The 18,317-nt window shown below is 48.2% G+C and overlaps 1 protein-coding gene across 2 annotated transcripts in view; it reads right to left on the reverse strand.

The window, feature by feature from the left end:
- Positions 1–931: 931 nt before the first annotated feature.
- LOC120018993 (protein GPR108-like) overlaps positions 932–18,317 on the reverse strand; it is a 19,189-nt gene continuing 1,803 nt past the window's right edge. For both annotated transcript variants that reach the window (XM_038962186.1, XM_038962189.1), the window contains exons 5-13: positions 15,288–15,363; positions 14,651–14,724; positions 10,328–10,445; positions 9,973–10,103; positions 3,153–3,196; positions 2,933–2,982; positions 2,698–2,781; positions 2,456–2,577; positions 932–2,361 (exon numbers count right to left, since the gene is read on the reverse strand). In XM_038962186.1, the coding sequence (XP_038818114.1) occupies positions 2,274–2,361; positions 2,456–2,577; positions 2,698–2,781; positions 2,933–2,982; positions 3,153–3,196; positions 9,973–10,103; positions 10,328–10,445; positions 14,651–14,724; positions 15,288–15,363 (787 nt within the window). In that variant the 3' untranslated portion in view covers positions 932–2,273. The remainder of the gene's footprint in view (positions 2,362–2,455; positions 2,578–2,697; positions 2,782–2,932; positions 2,983–3,152; positions 3,197–9,972; positions 10,104–10,327; positions 10,446–14,650; positions 14,725–15,287; positions 15,364–18,317) is intronic.

Here is an 18,317-nt window from a genome sequence, read left to right on the forward strand (position 1 = left end):
ACTACCCTGACCAGGACTCTGATAACTTCCCCCATATAGAGGCTGCTTTCACTGGGGGTGGGACTGTCACTACCCTGACCAGGACTCTGATAACTTCCCCCACATAGAGGCTGCTTTCACTGGGGGTGGACCAGAGTCACTACCCTGACCAGGACTCTGATAGATGCTGCTTTCACTGGGGGTGGGACTGTCACTACCCTGACCAGGACTCTGGTAACTTCCCCCACATAGAGGCTGCTTTCACTGGGGGTGTGACTGTCACTACCCTGACCAGGACTCTGATAACTTCCCCCATATAGAGGCTGCTTTCACTGGGGGTGGGACTGTCACTACCCTGACCAGGACTCTGATAACTTCCCCCACATAGAGGCTGCTTTCACTGGGGGTGGACCAGAGTCACTACCCTGACCAGGACTCTGATAACTTCCCCCACATAGAGGCTGCTTTCACTGGGGGTGGGACTGTCACTGACCAGGACCCTGATAACTCCCCCCACATAGAGGCTGCTTTCACTGGGGGTGGGACTGTCACTACCCTGACCAGGACTCTGATAACTTCCCCCACAGAGAGGCTGCTTTCACTGGGGGTGGACCAGAGTCACTACCCTGACCAGGACCCTGATAACTCCCCCCACATAGATGCTGCTTTCACTGGGGGTGGGACTGTCACTACCCTGACCAGGACTCTGATAACTTCCCCCACATAGAGGCTGCTTTCACTGGGGGTGGGACTGTCACTGACCAGGACTCTGATAACTTCCCCCACAGAGGCTGCTTTCACTGGGGGTGGGACAGTCAGACCCTGTCAGGGACACTGTGGATGTCTCTGTTCTCTGGTCCAGGGGTGAGACAGTCAGAACCATGTCAGAACCAGGTGGGGGCAACATCAGATTCCACTAATAAAGTCTTTATTGATGACTATGACTAATTGATCAGTTGAATCAGCTGTTCTTTATTGATAACTAGAATTTGACTTGACTATAATTAATCAACTATAAAAAGTGATTAGTTCAACCAGGTGTTTTACTGCAGGGCCGGAGCAAAAGCCTGCACCCATACCAGCTCCTACAGAGGAAGGTTGGATAACCCCTGTTCTACGGAGAGACAGACAGACTGGTGTCTCAAACTGCATCTCCAAATGGAAGAAACACACAGCCAAAACACACATCAAAATACAGCCAACGTAGTCCAACAGAAGTACCACACCCTGTGTAGTGCACTACATCAGGAACAGGGTTCCTGACCACACCCTGTGTAGTGCACTACATCAGGAACAGGGTTCCAAACCACACCCTGTGTAGTGCACTACATCAGGAACAGGGTTCCAAACCACACCCTGTGTAGTGCACTACATCAGGAACAGGGTTCCAAACCACACCGTGTAGTGCACTACATCAGGAACAGGGTTCCAAACCACACCCTGTGTAGTGCACTACATCAGGAACAGGGTGCCAAACCACACCCTGTGTAGTGCACTACATCAGGAACAGGGTTCCAAACCACACCCTGTGTAGTGCACTACATCAGGAACAGGGTTCCAAACCACACCCTGTGTAGTGCACTACATCAGGAACAGGGTTCCAAACCACACCCTGTGTAGTGCACTACATCAGGAACAGGGTTCCAAACCACACCCTGTGTAGTGCACTACATCAGGAACAGGGTTCCAAACCACACCCTGTGTAGTACACTACATCAGGAACAGGGTTCCAAACCACACCCTGTGTAGTGCACTACATCAGCAACAGGGTGCCAGTTGGGTCACATTAAAACAGAACAAGATACTCTGGATATAAAATATACCAATCACACATCTGGAAAATGATCATCTTTGGAGTCTCGCTTCCTCCGTTCTCCAGAGAGAAGAAAAGGAGAGAGAGGGAAAGGGAGTGTGAGAGAGGTCATTAGAGGTCCATTCTACCCCAGACCAGACCGTTCTATTCATCCATCGATGAGGGGGGGTGGAAGAGTTCTCTCCCTGGAATGAACCATTAAGACACCAGGCAGGGGTGCAGAGCCTCCAGAAAGTCTCCAGATAAACGAGAGAGAGAGAGAGAAGGTCCAACGACAACTAAAGTCTGTCGTCGTTTGTCTTGTTGCATAGCGAGGCGGGGATTGCTTTAGTAACAGCCACAGTTTCAGATCGAGGAGGAAGGAGGAGTGTTTTGGGGGAGGGGTAAAGGGTGTGTCTTGGTCCGTTTCAGTCCCCGTTTCTCTCCAACGCTGAGGGGTTATGGGTGTTTAGAACACCCCCCTCTTCAAACACACACACTCTCACAAGGTAGACTCTTTCTGGCGCTCGCGACCATTAGATGTCTTCTTGACTTTAGAGATGCCCTCCAACATCCCGGACTCCGTCAACCTGCAGAGAGAAGAGAGGGGAGAGAGAGGGGGTTAGTTTAATACTGAACACATCCCAGGTGCTACCTCACACAACAACAACAACCGTCTCTTACACTTCATCCATCTCCACATCCTCCTCATCCAGGGGCAGCTGGAGGTAGGGGTTGTTGGAAGCCGGGCGGAACTTATACCCCGTCAACACAAAGAAGACCAGGGTAGACACCTCCACTAGGAACTACAGGAGGGAGGGGTAGAGGGGGAAAATAAAACATTCAGACAATCTCTAAAAACAAAGAAGAAATGGCTCAGTTTCACAGTGTGACATCATCAGAAGTGGACGGTGACGGTGTCTCACCTCGTAACACCACTGCCACTGGAAAGGCACCGTCACCTTCAGCAGGATGGCTATGATCCTTGTGAAGTAGATATAACACACTATCTACAGATGGAGAGATGGAGGACGGAGAGAGGGCGGAGGGAGAGAGAGATTACCCATCCTGACATCTTGCACAACTTTCACAGAAAAATAAGTTAGAATTCAAAATATCTGCGAGGAAGAGAGACAGACAGAGAGACTGATGTCTCCTCACCATGACGTAGTAATGTCTGAATAGTTTGAGTTTCTCCAGGTTCATGGCAGCTGAAGGAAACAGACAGACAGTATTACTACAGACAGCTACAGGGGAACTACAGGGGAACTACAGGGGAACACAGCTCCAAATACAAGGTTCCAACTACATTTTACTAAGCTATAGTTATTGACCACTGCTAACTGTCCATGAAATGTATCCCTCCCTATAGATGGCTCACCTTTCCCATCAGTGCTGGAAGCCTCTTGTAGGTGACGAATAGACCTGCAAACACACACACACACACACACATTAGCCTCTGACGGCCCGTCAGGGAGGAAGGAGCCCCCTTCTCAAACCCAACAGTAATATTATCCTCTGACGGCCCGTCAGGGAGAAAGGAGCCCCCTTCTCAAACCCAACAGTAATATTATCCTCTGACGGCCCGTCAGGGAGGAAGGAGCCCCCTTCTCAAACCCAACAGTAATATTATCCTCTGACGGCCCGTCAGGGAGAAAGGAGCCCCCTTCTCAAACCCAACAGTAATATTATCCTCTGACGGCCCGTCAGGGAGAAAGGAGCCCCCTTCTCAAACCCAACAGTAATATTCTTCTCCAGCTTATATATATATACACACACTGCTCAAAAAAATAAAGGGAACACTTAAACAACACAATGTAACTCCAAGTCAATCACACTTCTGTGAAATCTAACTGTCCACTTAGGAAGCAACACTGATTGACAATAAATTTCACATGCTGTTGTGCAAATGGAATAGACAACAGGTGGAAATTATAGGCAATTAGCAAGACACCCCCAATAAAGGAGTGGTTCTGCAGGTGGTGACCACAGACCAGTTCTCAGTTCCTATGCTTCCTGGCTGATGTTTTGGTCACTTTTGAATGCTGGCGGTGCTCTCTAGTGGTAGCATGAGACGGAGTCTACAACCCACACAAGTGGCTCAGGTAGTGCAGCTCATCCAGGATGGCACATCAATGCGAGCTGTGGCAAGAAGGTTTGCTGTGTCTGTCAGCATAGTGTCCAGAGCATGGAGGCGGTACCAGGAGACAGGCCAGTACATCAGGAGACGTGGAGGAGGCCGTAGGAGGGCAACAACCCAGCAGCAGGACCGCTACCTCTGCCTTTGTGCAAGGAGTAGCAGGAGGAGCACTGCCAGAGCCCTGCAAAATGACCTCCAGCAGGCCACAAATGTGCATGTGTCTGCTCAAACGGTCAGAAACAGACTCCATGAGGGTGGTATGAGGGCCCGACGTCCACAGGTGGGGGTTGTGCTTACAGCCCAACACCGTGCAGGACGTTTGGCATTTGCCAGAGAACACCAAGATTGGCAAATTCGCCACTGGCGCCCTGTGCTCTTCACAGATGAAAGCAGGTTCACACTGAGCACATGAGCACATGTGACAGACGTGAGAGTCTGGAGACGCCGTGGAGAACGTTCTGCTGCCTGCAACATCCTCCAGCATGACCGGTTTGGCGGTGGGTCAGTCATGGTGTGGGGTGGCATTTCTTTGGGGGGGCCGCACAGCCCTCCATGTGCTCGCCAGAGGTAGCCTGACTGCCATTAGGTACCGAGATGAGATCCTCAGACCCCTTGTGAGACCATATGCTGGTGCGGTTGGCCCTGGGTTCTTCCTAATGCAAGACAATGCTAGACCTCATGTGGCTGGAGTGTGTCAGCAGTTCCTGCAAGAGGAAGGCATTGATGCTATGGACTGGCCCGCCCGTTCCCCAGACCTGAATCCAATTGAGCACATCTGGGACATCATGTCTCGCTCCATCCACCTACGCCACGTTGCACCACAGACTGTCCAGGAGTTGGCGGATGCTTTAGTCCAGGTCTGGGAGGAGATCCCTCAGGAGACCATCCACCACCTCATCAGGAGCATGCCCAGGCGTTGTAGGGAGGTCATACAGGCACGTGGAGGCCACACACACTACTGAGCCTCATTTTGACTTGTTTTAAGGACATTACATCAAAGTTGGATCAGCCTGTAGTGTGGTTTTCCACTTTAATTTTGAGTGTGACTCCAAATCCAGACCTCCATGGGTTGATAAATTTGATTTCCATTGATAATCTTTGTGTGATTTTGTTGTCAGCACATTCAACTATGTAAAGAAAAAAGTATTTAACAAGAATATTTCATTCATTCAGATCTAGGATGTGTTATTTTAGTGTTCCCTTTATTTTTTTGAGCAGTGTATATTATATTGGCTAGAAGGCAGCTGCATTGTCTTTTCCATAAAATTCATGTTAGAATGTTCTAGTCATCTAAGTTAGACTGTTTTCTCTGCTGCCGCACAGCAAGCGGTACAGGAGCGCCAAAGTCTACGACCAAAAGGCTCCTCAACAGCTTCTACCCCCAAGTCATAAGACTGCTAAACAATTAATAAAATCACCACCGGACAATTTACATTGACCCCCCCTCCCTTTTGTACACTGCTGCTACTCGCTGTTTATTATCTATGCATAGTCACTTCACCCCACCTACATGTACAAATGACCTCAACTAACCTGTACCCCCGCATACTGACTCAGTACCTGTGCCCCCTGTATATAGCCTCCACACTGACTGGGTACCGGTGCCCCCTGTATATAGCCTCCACACTGACTGGGTACCGGTGCCCCCTGTATATAGCCTCCACACTGACTGGGTACCGGTGCCCCCTGTATATAGCCTCCACACTGACTGGGTACCGGTGCCCCCTGTATATAGCCTCCACACTGACTGGGTACCGGTGCCCCCTGTATATAGCCTCCACACTGACTGGGTACCGGTGCCCCCTGTATATAGCCTCCACACTGACTGGGTACCGGTGCCCCCTGTATATAGCCTCCACACTGACTGGGTACCGGTGCCCCCTGTATATAGCCTCCACACTGACTGGGTACCGGTGCCCCCTGTATATAGCCTCCACACTGACTGGGTACCGGTGCCCCCTGTATATAGCCTCCACACTGACTGGGTACCGGTGCCCCCTGTATATAGCCTCCACACTGACTGGGTACCGGTGCCCCCTGTATATAGCCTCCACACTGACTGGGTACCGGTGCCCCCTGTATATAGCCTCCACACTGACTGGGTACCGGTGCCCCCTGTATATAGCCTCCACACTGACTGGGTACCGGTGCCCCCTGTATATAGCCTCCACACTGACTGGGTACCGGTGCCCCCTGTATATAGCCTCCACACTGACTGGGTACCGGTGCCCCCTGTATATAGCCTCCACACTGACTGGGTACCGGTGCCCCCTGTATATAGCCTCCACACTGACTGGGTACCGGTGCCCCCTGTATATAGCCTCCACACTGACTGGGTACCGGTGCCCCCTGTATATAGCCTCCACACTGACTGGGTACCGGTGCCCCCTGTATATAGCCTCCACACTGACTGGGTACCGGTGCCCCCTGTATATAGCCTCGTTATTGTTATTCTTATTGTGTTACTTTTTATTATTACTATTTATTTTAGTCTACTTGGTACATATTTTCTCAACTCTTCTTGAACTGCACTGTTGGTTCAGGGCTTGTAAGTAAGCATTTCACGGTAAGGTCTACACCTGCTGTATTCAGCATTTCACGGTAAGGTCTACACTTGCTGTATTCAGCATTTCACGGTAAGGTCTACACTTGCTGTATTCAGCATTTCACGGTAAGGTCTCCTCTGATGGCCCGTATAACAGGGAAGAGGATGAGGTCAACCAGGAACAATCCTCCTAACAGTATACTGACCATATAACAGGGAAGAGGATGAGGTCACCCAGGAACAATCCTCCTAACAGTATACTGACCATATAACAGGAAAGAGGATGAGGTCAACCAGGAACAACACCTCCTAACAGTATACTGACCATACAACAGGGAAGAGGATGAGGTCAACCAGGAACAATCCTCCTAACAGTATACTGACCATACAACAGGGAAGAGGATGAGGTCACCCAGGAACAATCCTCCTAACAGTATACTGACCATATAACAGGAAAGAGGATGAGGTCAACCAGGAACAACACCTCCTAACAGTATACTGACCATACAACAGGGAAGAGGATGAGGTCAACCAGGAACAATCCTCCTAACAGTATACTGACCATACAACAGGGAAGAGGATGAGGTCACCCAGGAACAACACCTCCTAACAGTATACTGACCATATAACAGGGAAGAGGATGAGGTCACCCAGGAACAACACCACCTCCTAACAGTATACTGACCATACAACAGGGAAGAGGATGAGGTCAACCAGGAACAACACCTCCTAACAGTATACTGACCATATAACAGGGAAGAGGATGAGGTCAACCAGGAACAATCCTCCTAACAGTATACTGACCATACAACAGGGAAGAGGATGAGGTCAACCAGGAACAATCCTCCTAACAGTATACTGACCATATAACAGGGAAGAGGATGAGGTCACCCAGGAACAATCCTCCTAACAGTATACTGACCATACAACAGGGAAGAGGATGAGGTCACCCAGGAACAATCCTCCTAACAGTATACTGACCATATAACAGGAAAGAGGATGAGGTCAACCAGGAACAACACCTCCTAACAGTATACTGACCATATAACAGGGAAGAGGATGAGGTCAACCAGGAACAATCCTCCTAACAGTATACTGACCATATAACAGGGAAGAGGATGAGGTCAACCAGGAACAACACCTCCTCCTAACAGTATACTGACCATATAACAGGGAAGAGGATGAGGTCAACCAGGAACAATCCTCCTAACAGTATACTGACCATACAACAGGGAAGAGGATGAGGTTAACCAGGAACAACACCTCCTAACAGTATACTGACCATATAACAGGGAAGAGGATGAGGTTAACCAGGAACAACACCTCCTAACAGTATACTGACCATATAACAGGGAAGAGGATGAGGTCAACCAGGAACAACACCTCCTAACAGTATACTGACCATACAACAGGGAAGAGGATGAGGTCACCCAGGAACAACACCACCTCCTAACAGTATACTGACCATACAACAGGGAAGAGGATGAGGTCAACCAGGAACAACACCTCCTAACAGTATACTGACCATACAACAGGGAAGAGGATGAGGTCAACCAGGAACAATCCTCCTAACAGTATACTGACCATATAACAGGGAAGAGGATGAGGTCAACCAGGAACAATCCTCCTAACAGTATACTGACCATATAACAGGGAAGAGGATGAGGTCAACCAGGAACAACACCTCCTCCTAACAGTATACTGACCATATAACAGGGAAGAGGATGAGGTCAACCAGGAACAACACCTCCTAACAGTATACTGACCATACAACAGGGAAGAGGATGAGGTCACCCAGGAACAACACCACCTCCTAACAGTATACTGACCATACAACAGGGAAGAGGATGAGGTCAACCAGGAACAACACCTCCTAACAGTATACTGACCATACAACAGGGAAGAGGATGAGGTCAACCAGGAACAATCCTCCTAACAGTATACTGACCATATAACAGGGAAGAGGATGAGGTCAACCAGGAACAATCCTCCTAACAGTATACTGACCATATAACAGGGAAGAGGATGAGGTCAACCAGGAACAACACCACCTCCTAACAGTATACTGACCATATAACAGGGAAGAGGATGAGGTCAACCAGGAACAACACCTCCTAACAGTATACTGACCATATAACAGGGAAGAGGATGAGGTCAACCAGGAACAACATCTCCTCCTAACAGTATACTGACCATATAACAGGGAAGAGGATGAGGTCAACCAGGAACAACATCTCCTCCTAACAGTATACTGACCATATAACAGGGAAGAGGATGAGGTCAACCAGGAACAACATCTCCTCCTAACAGTATACTGACCATATAACAGGGAAGAGGATGAGGTCAACCAGGAACAATCCTCCTAACAGTATACTGACCATATAACAGGGAAGAGGATGAGGTCAACCAGGAACAATCCTCCTAACAGTATACTGACCATATAACAGGGAAGAGGATGAGGTCAACCAGGAACAATCCTCCTAACAGTATACTGACCATATAACAGGGAAGAGGATGAGGTCAACCAGGAACAACACCACCTCCTAACAGTATACTGACCATATAACAGGGAAGAGGATGAGGTTAACCAGGAACAACTCCTCCTAACAGTATACTGACCATATAACAGGGAAGAGGATGAGGTCAACCAGGAACAACACCTCCTGACAGTATACTGACCATATAACAGGGAAGAGGATGAGGTCAACCAGGAACAATCCTCCTAACAGTATACTGACCATATAACAGGGAAGAGGATGAGGTCAACCAGGAACAATCCTCCTAACAGTATACTGACCATATAACAGGGAAGAGGATGAGGTCAACCAGGAACAATCCTCCTAACAGTATACTGACCATATAACAGGAAAGAGGATGAGGTCAACCAGGAACAATCCTCCTAACAGTATACTGACCATATAACAGGGAAGAGGATGAGGTCACCCAGGAACAATCCTCCTAACAGTATACTGACCATATAACAGGAAAGAGGATGAGGTCAACCAGGAACAATCCTCCTAACAGTATACTGACCATATAACAGGAAAGAGGATGAGGTCAACCAGGAACAATCCTCCTAACAGTATACTGACCATATAACAGGGAAGAGGATGGGGTTAACCAGGAACAACACCTCCTAACAGTATACTGACCATATAACAGGGAAGAGGATGAGGTCACCCAGGAACAACACCACCTCCTAACAGTATACTGACCATATAACAGGGAAGAGGATGAGGTTAACCAGGAACAACACCTCCTCCTAACAGTATACTGACCATATAACAGGGAAGAGGATGAGGTTAACCAGGAACAACACCTCCTAACAGTATACTGACCATATAACAGGGAAGAGGATGAGGTCAACCAGGAACAATCCTCCTAACAGTATACTGACCATATAACAGGGAAGAGGATGAGGTCAACCAGGAACAATCCTCCTAACAGTATACTGACCATATAACAGGGAAGAGGATGAGGTCAACCAGGAACAACACCTCCTAACAGTATACTGACCATATAACAGGAAAGAGGATGGCTCCACAGCAGATGAGGTCAACCAGGAACAGAACCTCCTTCCACAGGGCGTACTCACTAGAGCCCTCCTCTGTAGACTCTATTATGATGTAGGCTACGTTGGCCAGAACCTGGGAGAGGGGGTGGGGGGGAAGAGAAAGAGAGAGAGAGGGGGTGGGGGGGAAGAGAGAGAGAGAGAGAGTGAGTGTCAAACTGGTGGAAGTTTGCCAGAGATGAAGAATACATCACTAAATCTGTCTCTGTCAGATCATTGGTTAACGAGTCGACTGTCACTTCCGCACCCCCCCCAGGTGTACCTGTAGAGGGATGATGATATAACCCCCCCCAGGTGTACCTGTAGAGGGATGACGATCATGAAGATCTTCTTCTCCTTGTCTGACAGGATGTATTTAACAAAGGCCCAGCCAGTACCAATCAACGCCAGAGTGATGAACAGCAGAGCCCCCTTCAACCTGCACACAACACGTTAATACACACGTTACACACAACACGTTATTACGCACCACACAACACGTTATTACGCACCACACAACACGTCATTACGCACCACACAACACAACATTACGCACCACACAACACGTCATTACGCACCACACAACACGTCATTACGCACCACACAACACGTCATTACGCACCACACGTTATTACGCACCACACAACACGTTATTACGCACCACACGTTATTACGCACCACACAACACGTTATTACGCACCACACGTTATTACGCACCACACAACACGTTATTACGCACCACACGTTATTACGCACCACACAACACGTTATTACGCACCACACGTTATTACGCACCACACAACACGTTATTACGCACCACACAACACGTTATTACGCACCACACAACACGTTATTACGCACCACACAACACGTTATTACGCACCACACGCGCGTAACAGACACACGTATCAAAACGTAACAGACACACGTATCAAAACGTAACAGACACACGTATCAAAACGTAACAGACACACGTATCAAAACGTAACAGACGCACGTATCAAAACTTAACAGAAGCGCGTATCAAAACGTAACAGACGCGCGTATCAAAACGTAACAGACGCGCGTATCAAATCGTAACAGACACGCGTATCAAAACGTAACAGGCGCGCGTATCAAAACGTAACAGGCGCGCGTATCAAAACGTAACAGACGCGCGTATCAAAACGTAACAGACGCGCGTATCAAAACGTAACAGACGCGCGTATCAAAACGTAACAGACGCGCGTATCAAAACGTAACAGACGCGCGTATCAAAACGTAACAGGCGCGCGTATCAAAACGTAACAGACACACGTATCAAAACTTAACAGAAGCACGTATCAAAACGTAACAGACGCACGTATCAAAACGTAACAGGCGCGCGTATCAAAACGTAACAGGCGCGCGTATCAAAACGTAACAGGCGCGCGTATCAAAACGTAACAGGCGCGCGTATCAAAACGTAACAGGCGCGCGTATCAAAACGTAACAGGCGCGCGTATCAAAACGTAACAGGCGCGCGTATCAAAACGTAACAGGCGCGCGTATCAAAACGTAACAGGCGCGCGTATCAAAACGTAACAGGCGCGCGTATCAAAACGTAACAGGCGCGCGTATCAAAACGTAACAGGCGCGCGTATCAAAACGTAACAGGCGCGCGTATCAAAACGTAACAGGCGCGCGTATCAAAACGTAACAGGCGCGCGTATCAAAACGTAACAGGCGCGCGTATCAAAACGTAACAGGCGCGCGTATCAAAACGTAACAGGCGCGCGTATCAAAACGTAACAGGCGCGCGTATCAAAACGTAACAGGCGCGCGTATCAAAACGTAACAGACGCGCGTATCAAAACGTAACAGACGCGCGTATCAAAACGTAACAGGCGCGCGTATCAAAACGTAACAGGCGCGCGTATCAAAACGTAACAGGCGCGCGTATCAAAACGTAACAGGCGCGCGTATCAAAACGTAACAGGCACGCGTATCAAAACGTAACAGGCGCACGTATCAAAACGTAACAGGCGCGCGTATCAAAACGTAACAGACGCGCGTATCAAAACGTAACAGACGCGCGTATCAAAACGTAACAGACGCGCGTATCAAAACGTAACAGACGCGCGTATCAAAACGTAACAGACGCGCGTATCAAAACGTAACAGACACGCGTATCAAAGCGTAACAGGCACGCGTATCAAAGCGTAACAGGCACGCGTATCAAAGCGTAACAGGCGCGCGTATCAAAACGTAACAGGCGCGCGTATCAAAGCGTAACAGGCGCGCGTATCAAAGCGTAACAGGCACGCGTATCAAAGCGTAACAGGCGCGCGTATCAAAGCGTAACAGACGCGCGTATCAAAGCGTAACAGGCGCGCGTATCAAAACGTAACAGACGCGCGTATCAAAACGTAACAGACGCGCGTATCAAAACGTAACAGACGCGCGTATCAAAACGTAACAGACGCGCGTATCAAAACGTAACAGACGCGCGTATCAAAACGTAACAGACGCGCGTATCAAAACGTAACAGACGCGCGTATCAAAACGTAACAGACGCGCGTATCAAAACGTAACAGACGCGCGTATCAAAACGTAACAGACGCGCGTATCAAAACGTAACAGACGCGCGTATCAAAACGTAACAGACGCGCGTATCAAAACGTAACAGACACACGTATCAAAACGTAACAGACACACGTATCAAAAGGTAACAGACACACGTATCAAAAGGTAACAGACACACGTATCAAAACGTACACACATCAATACTGCTTTACTCATTTCATATACACAGTTGAAGTCAGAGGTTGGAGTCATTAAAACTCGTTTTTCAACAAATCCACAAATGTCTTTTTAAACAAACTACAGTTTTGGCAAGTCGGTTAGGACATCTACTTTGTGCATGACACAAGTCATTTTCCCAACAATTGTTTACAGACAGATTATTTCACTTATAATTCACTATCACAATTCCAGTGGGTCAGAAGTTTACATACAAAGTTGACTGTGCCTTTTAACATCTTGGAAAATTCCAGAAAATTATGTCATGGCTTTACAAGCTTCTGATAAATGATGTCAATTGGAGGTGTACCTGTGGATGTATTTCAAGGCCTACCTTCAAACTCAGTGCCTCTTTGCTTGACATCAGTGGAAAATCTAAATAAATCAGCCAAGATCTCAGAAAAAAAAATGTAGACCTCCACAAGTCTGGTTCGTCCTTGGGAGCAATTTCCAAATGCCTGAAGGTACCACGTTCATCTGTTCAAGCAATAGTACGCGTATAAACACCATGGGACCACGCAGCCATCATACCGCTCAGGAAGGAGACGCGCTCCGTACTTTGTTGCGAAAAGTGCAAATCAATCCCAGAACAACAGCAAAGGACCTTGTAAAGATGCTGGAGGAAACAGGTACAAAAGTATCTATATCCAGAGTAAAACGAGTCCTATATCGACATAACCTGAAAGGCCGCTCAGCAAGGAAGAAGCCACTGCTCCAAAAAAACAAAAAAAAACTACGGTTTGCAACTGCACATGGGGACAAAGATCGTACTTTTTGGAGAAATGCCCTCTGGTCTGATGAAACAAAAATAGAACTGTTTGGCCATAATGACCATCGTTATGTTTGGAGGAAAAAGGAGGATGCTTGCAAGCTGAAGAACACCATCCCAACCGTGAAGCGCGGGGGTGGCAGCATCATGTTGTGGGGGTGCTTTGCTGCAGGAGGGACTGGTGCACTTCACAAAATAGATGGCATCATGAGGAGGAAAATTATGTGGATATATTGAAGCAACATCTCAATACATCATACAGGAAGTTAAAGCTTGGTCGCAAATGGGTCTTCCAAATCGACAATGACCCCAAGCATACTTCCAAAGTTGTGCCAAAATGGCTTAAGGACAACAAAGTCAAGGTATTGGAGTGGCCATCACAAAGCCCTGACCTCAATCCCATAGAAAATTTGAGGGCAGAACTGAAAAAGCGTGTGCAAGCAAGGAGGCCTACAAACCTGACTCCGTTACACCAGCTCTGTCAAGAGGAATGGGCCAAAATTCACCCAACTTATTGTGGGAAGCTTGTGGAAGGCTACCCAAAATGTTTGACCCAAGTTAAGCAATTTAAAGGCAATGCTACCAAATACTAATTGAGTGTATGTAAACTTCTGACCCACTGGGAATGTGATGAAAGAAATAAAAGCTGAAATAAATCACTCTACTATTATTCTGACATTTCACATTCTTAAAATAAAGTGGTGATCCTAACTGACGTAAGACAGGGAATTTTTACTAGGATTAAATGTCAGGAATTGTGAAAAACTGAGTTTAAATGTATTTGGCTAAGGTGTATGTAAACTTCCGACTTCAACTGTATATACTGTATTTTAGTCAATGCCACTCCGACATCGCTCGTCCTAATATTTCTAAATGTCATTACTTTTAGACGTGTGTGTATTGTTAGATACTATTGTAGCGTTGGAGCTAGGAACACAAGCATTTCACTACACCTGCAATAGCATCTGCTAAACATGTGTATGTGACCAATAAAATGTGATATTTTACATACACTATGACACACACCCATTTTATATACACACACAGATGTATCACCCCCCCCCCCACACACCCAAAAGAACTATCACCCAGACTGAAATACAAGTCAGACTGACAGGTGGGTAATGTAGTACATGACAGCCCATCCTTCTATGGGGTGTCCCTCCGTGTTGATGAAGTGGTAGTTGATCTGAGAGAGGAGAGGAACATTTTAGAGGATATTCCATTGTACATCACAGTCAAATGTAATTTAGTGGTGTCGGTTAGGTGGAGGATGTGTGTGGAGGTCCGTGTGTGTGGGTTGCTCTGTGGGTTTCTCAGTGTGTGTGTGGAGGTCCGTGTGTGTGGGTTGCTCTGTGGGTTTCTCAGTGTGTGTGTGGAGGTCCGTGTGTGTGGGTTGCTCTGTGGGTTTCTCTGTGTGTATGTGGAGGTCCGTGTGTGTGAGTTGCTCTGTGGGTTTCTCTGTGTGTGTGGAGGTCCGTGTGTGTGAGTTGCTCTGTGGGTTTCTCTGTGTGTGTGTGGGGGTCCGTGTGTGTGGGTTGCTCTGTGGGTTTCTCTGTGTGTGTGTGGAGGTCCGTGTGTGTGAGTTGCTCTGTGGGTTTCTCAGTGTGTGTGTGTGTGGAGGTCCGTGTGTATGAGTTGCTCTGTGGGTTTCTCTGTGTGTGTGTGTGGAGGTCCGTGTGTGTGGGTTTCTCTGTGTGTGGTGGTCAGTATGTATATGTGTGTGTCTACATGTGTGTCTGCTGTACTCACGCTGTGGAAGACCAGGGAGATGGACTTGGTGAAGGCCAGAGCTGCCATCAGCCAGTGGATCTTAAACACACTGTACCTACAGGAGAGGAGTAAGGAGAGGAAGAGAGAACAAGAGAGAGAAAGGAGAGAATAGCAGAGAAGAGAGAACCAGAGAGAGAAAGGAGAGAATAGCAGAGGAGAAGAGAGAACCAGAAAGAGAAAGGAGAGAATAGCAGAGGATAAGAGAGAACGAGAGAGAGAAAGGAGAGAATAGCAGAGGAGAAGAGAACCAGAGAGAGAAAGGAGAGAATAGCAGAGGAGAAGAGAACCAGAGAGAGAAAGGAGAGAATAGCAGAGGAGAAGAGAGAACCAGGGAGAGAAAGGAGAGAATAGCAGAGGAGAAGAGAGAACAGAGAGAGAAAGGAGAGAATAGCAGAGGAGAAGAGAGAACAAGAGAGAGACAGGAGGGAATAGCAGAGGAGAAGAGAGAACAAGAGAGAAAGGAGAGAATAGCAGAGGAGAAGAGAGAACCAGAGAGAGAAAGGAGGGAATAGCAGAGGAGAAGAGAGAACCAGAGAGAGAAAGGAGGATAGCAGAGGAGAAGAGAGAACCAGAGAGAGAAAGGAGGGGATAGCAGAGGAGAAGAGAGAACAGAGAGAGAAAGGAGGGGATAGCAGAGGAGAAGAGAGAACAGAGAGAAAGGAGAGAATAGCAGAGGAGAAGAGAGAACCAGAGAGAGAAAGGAGGGAATAGCAGAGAAGAGAGAACCAGAGAGAGAAAGGAGGGAATAGCAGAGGAGAAGAGAGAACCAGAGAGAGAAAGGAGGGAATAGCAGAGGAGAAGAGAGAACCAGAGAGAGAAAGGAGGGAATAGCAGAGGAGAAGAGAGAACCAGAGAGAGAAAGGAGAGAATAGCAGAGGAGAAGAGAGAACCAGGGAGAGAAAGGAGAGAATAGCAGAGGAGAAGAGAGAACAGAGAGAGAAAGGAGAGAATAGCAGAGGAGAAGAGAGAACAAGAGAGAGACAGGAGGGAATAGCAGAGGAGAAGAGAGAACCAGAGAGAGAAAGGAAGGAATAGCAGAGAAGAGAGAACCAGAGAGAGAAAGGAGGGAATAGCAGAGGAGAAGAGAGAACCAGAGAGAGAAAGGAGGGAATAGCAGAGGAGAAGAGAGAACCAGAGAGAGAAAGGAGGATAGCAGAGGAGAAGAGAGAACCAGAGAGAGAAAGGAGGATAGCAGAGGAGAAGAGAGAACCAGAGAGAGACAGGAGGGAATAGCAGAGGAGAAGAGAGAACAGAGAGAAAGGAGAGAATAGCAGAGGAGAAGAGAGAACCAGAGAGAGAAAGGAGGGAATAGCAGAGGAGAAGAGAGAACCAGAGAGAGACAGGAGGATAGCAGAGGAGAAGAGAGAACAAGAGAGAGACAGGAGGATAGCAGAGGAGAAGAGAGAACAAGAGAGACAGGAGGATAGCAGAGGAGAAGAGAGAACCAGAGAGAAAGGAGAGAATAGCAGAGAAGAGAGAACAGAGAGAGACAGGAGGATAGCAGAGGAGAAGGGTTATAAACTGTTTACTGTGTGAGTTCCTATGTATTTTCCATATAAAACAATGGCTTGACTTTTGATATTACCCTAATAAAGTTTACAACTTTTGAAAAAGGTTTGTTGTGGCTACTAGCCTCCTATACTGGAGGCCTACGATACCAAGGCAGTGCAGGAGGCCTGCGATACGAAGGCAGTGCGGGAGGCCTACGATACCAAGGCAGCGCGGGAGGCCTACGATACCAAGGCAGCGCGGGAGGCCTACGATACCAAGGCAGCGCGGGAGGCCTACGATACCAAGGCAGCGCGGGAGGCCTACGATACCAAGGCAGCGCGGGAGGCCTACGATACCAAGGCAGCGCGGGAGGCCTACGATACCAAGGCAGCGCGGGAGGCCCACGATACCAAGGCAGTGCGGGAGGCCCACGATACCAAGGCAGTGCGGGAGGCCCACGATACCAAGGCAGTGCGGGAGGCCCACGATACCAAGGCAGTGCGGGAGGCCCACGATACCAAGGCAGTGCGGGAGGCCCACGATACCAAGGCAGTGCGGGAGGCCTACGATACCAAGGCAGTGCGGGAGGCCTACGATACGAAGGCAGTGCGGGAGGCCTACGATACCAAGGCAGTGCGGGAGGCCTACGATACCAAGGCAGTGCGGGAGGCCTACGATACCAAGGCAGTGCGGGAGGCCTACGATACCAAGGCAGTGCGGGAGGCCTACGATACCAAGGCAGTGCGGGAGGCCTACGATACCAAGGCAGTGCGGGAGGCCTACGATACCAAGGCAGTGCGGGAGGCCTACGATACCAAGGCAGTGCGGAAGGCCTACGATACCAAGGCAGTGCGGGAGGCCTACGATACCAAGGCAGTGCGGGAGGCCTACGATACCAAGGCAGTGCGGGAGGCCTACGATACCAAGGCAGTGCGGGAGGCCTACGATACCAAGGCAGTGCGGGAGGCCTACGATACCAAGGCAGTGCGGGAGGCCTACGATACCAAGGCAGTGCGGGAGGCCTACGATACCAAGGCAGTGCGGGAGGCCTATGATACGAAGGCAGTGTGCAGCAGTGCTCCAGACTGACAGTTGAACTTGAGGTGAGGAAGAATGTTTTAGTAACCAAAGTTACTCCTATAATTTAACAATATTATACTGATCATAATAAAAAATATATATATACTCTGACCGAAGATTAACGAATTAGCCTTCTCCTGTACACCTATATGTAATAATGCATCATAACAGTTTGTTTCTCCTGTACACCTATATGTAATAATGCATCATAGCAGTTTGTTTCTCCTGTACACCTATATGTAATAATGCATCATAAGTGTTTCTCCTGTACACCTATATGTAATAATGCATCATAACAGTTTGTTTCTCCTGTACACCTATATGTAATAATGCATCCTAACAGTGTGTTTCTCCTGTACACCTATATGTAATAATGCATCATAACAGTTTGTTTCTCCTGTACACCTATATGTAATAATGCATCATAACAGTGTTTCT

The sequence above is a fragment of the Salvelinus namaycush genome, chromosome 2 (genome assembly GCF_016432855.1).
Source record: "Salvelinus namaycush isolate Seneca chromosome 2, SaNama_1.0, whole genome shotgun sequence".
In the NCBI taxonomy this organism is placed as follows: Eukaryota; Metazoa; Chordata; class Actinopteri; order Salmoniformes; family Salmonidae; genus Salvelinus; species Salvelinus namaycush.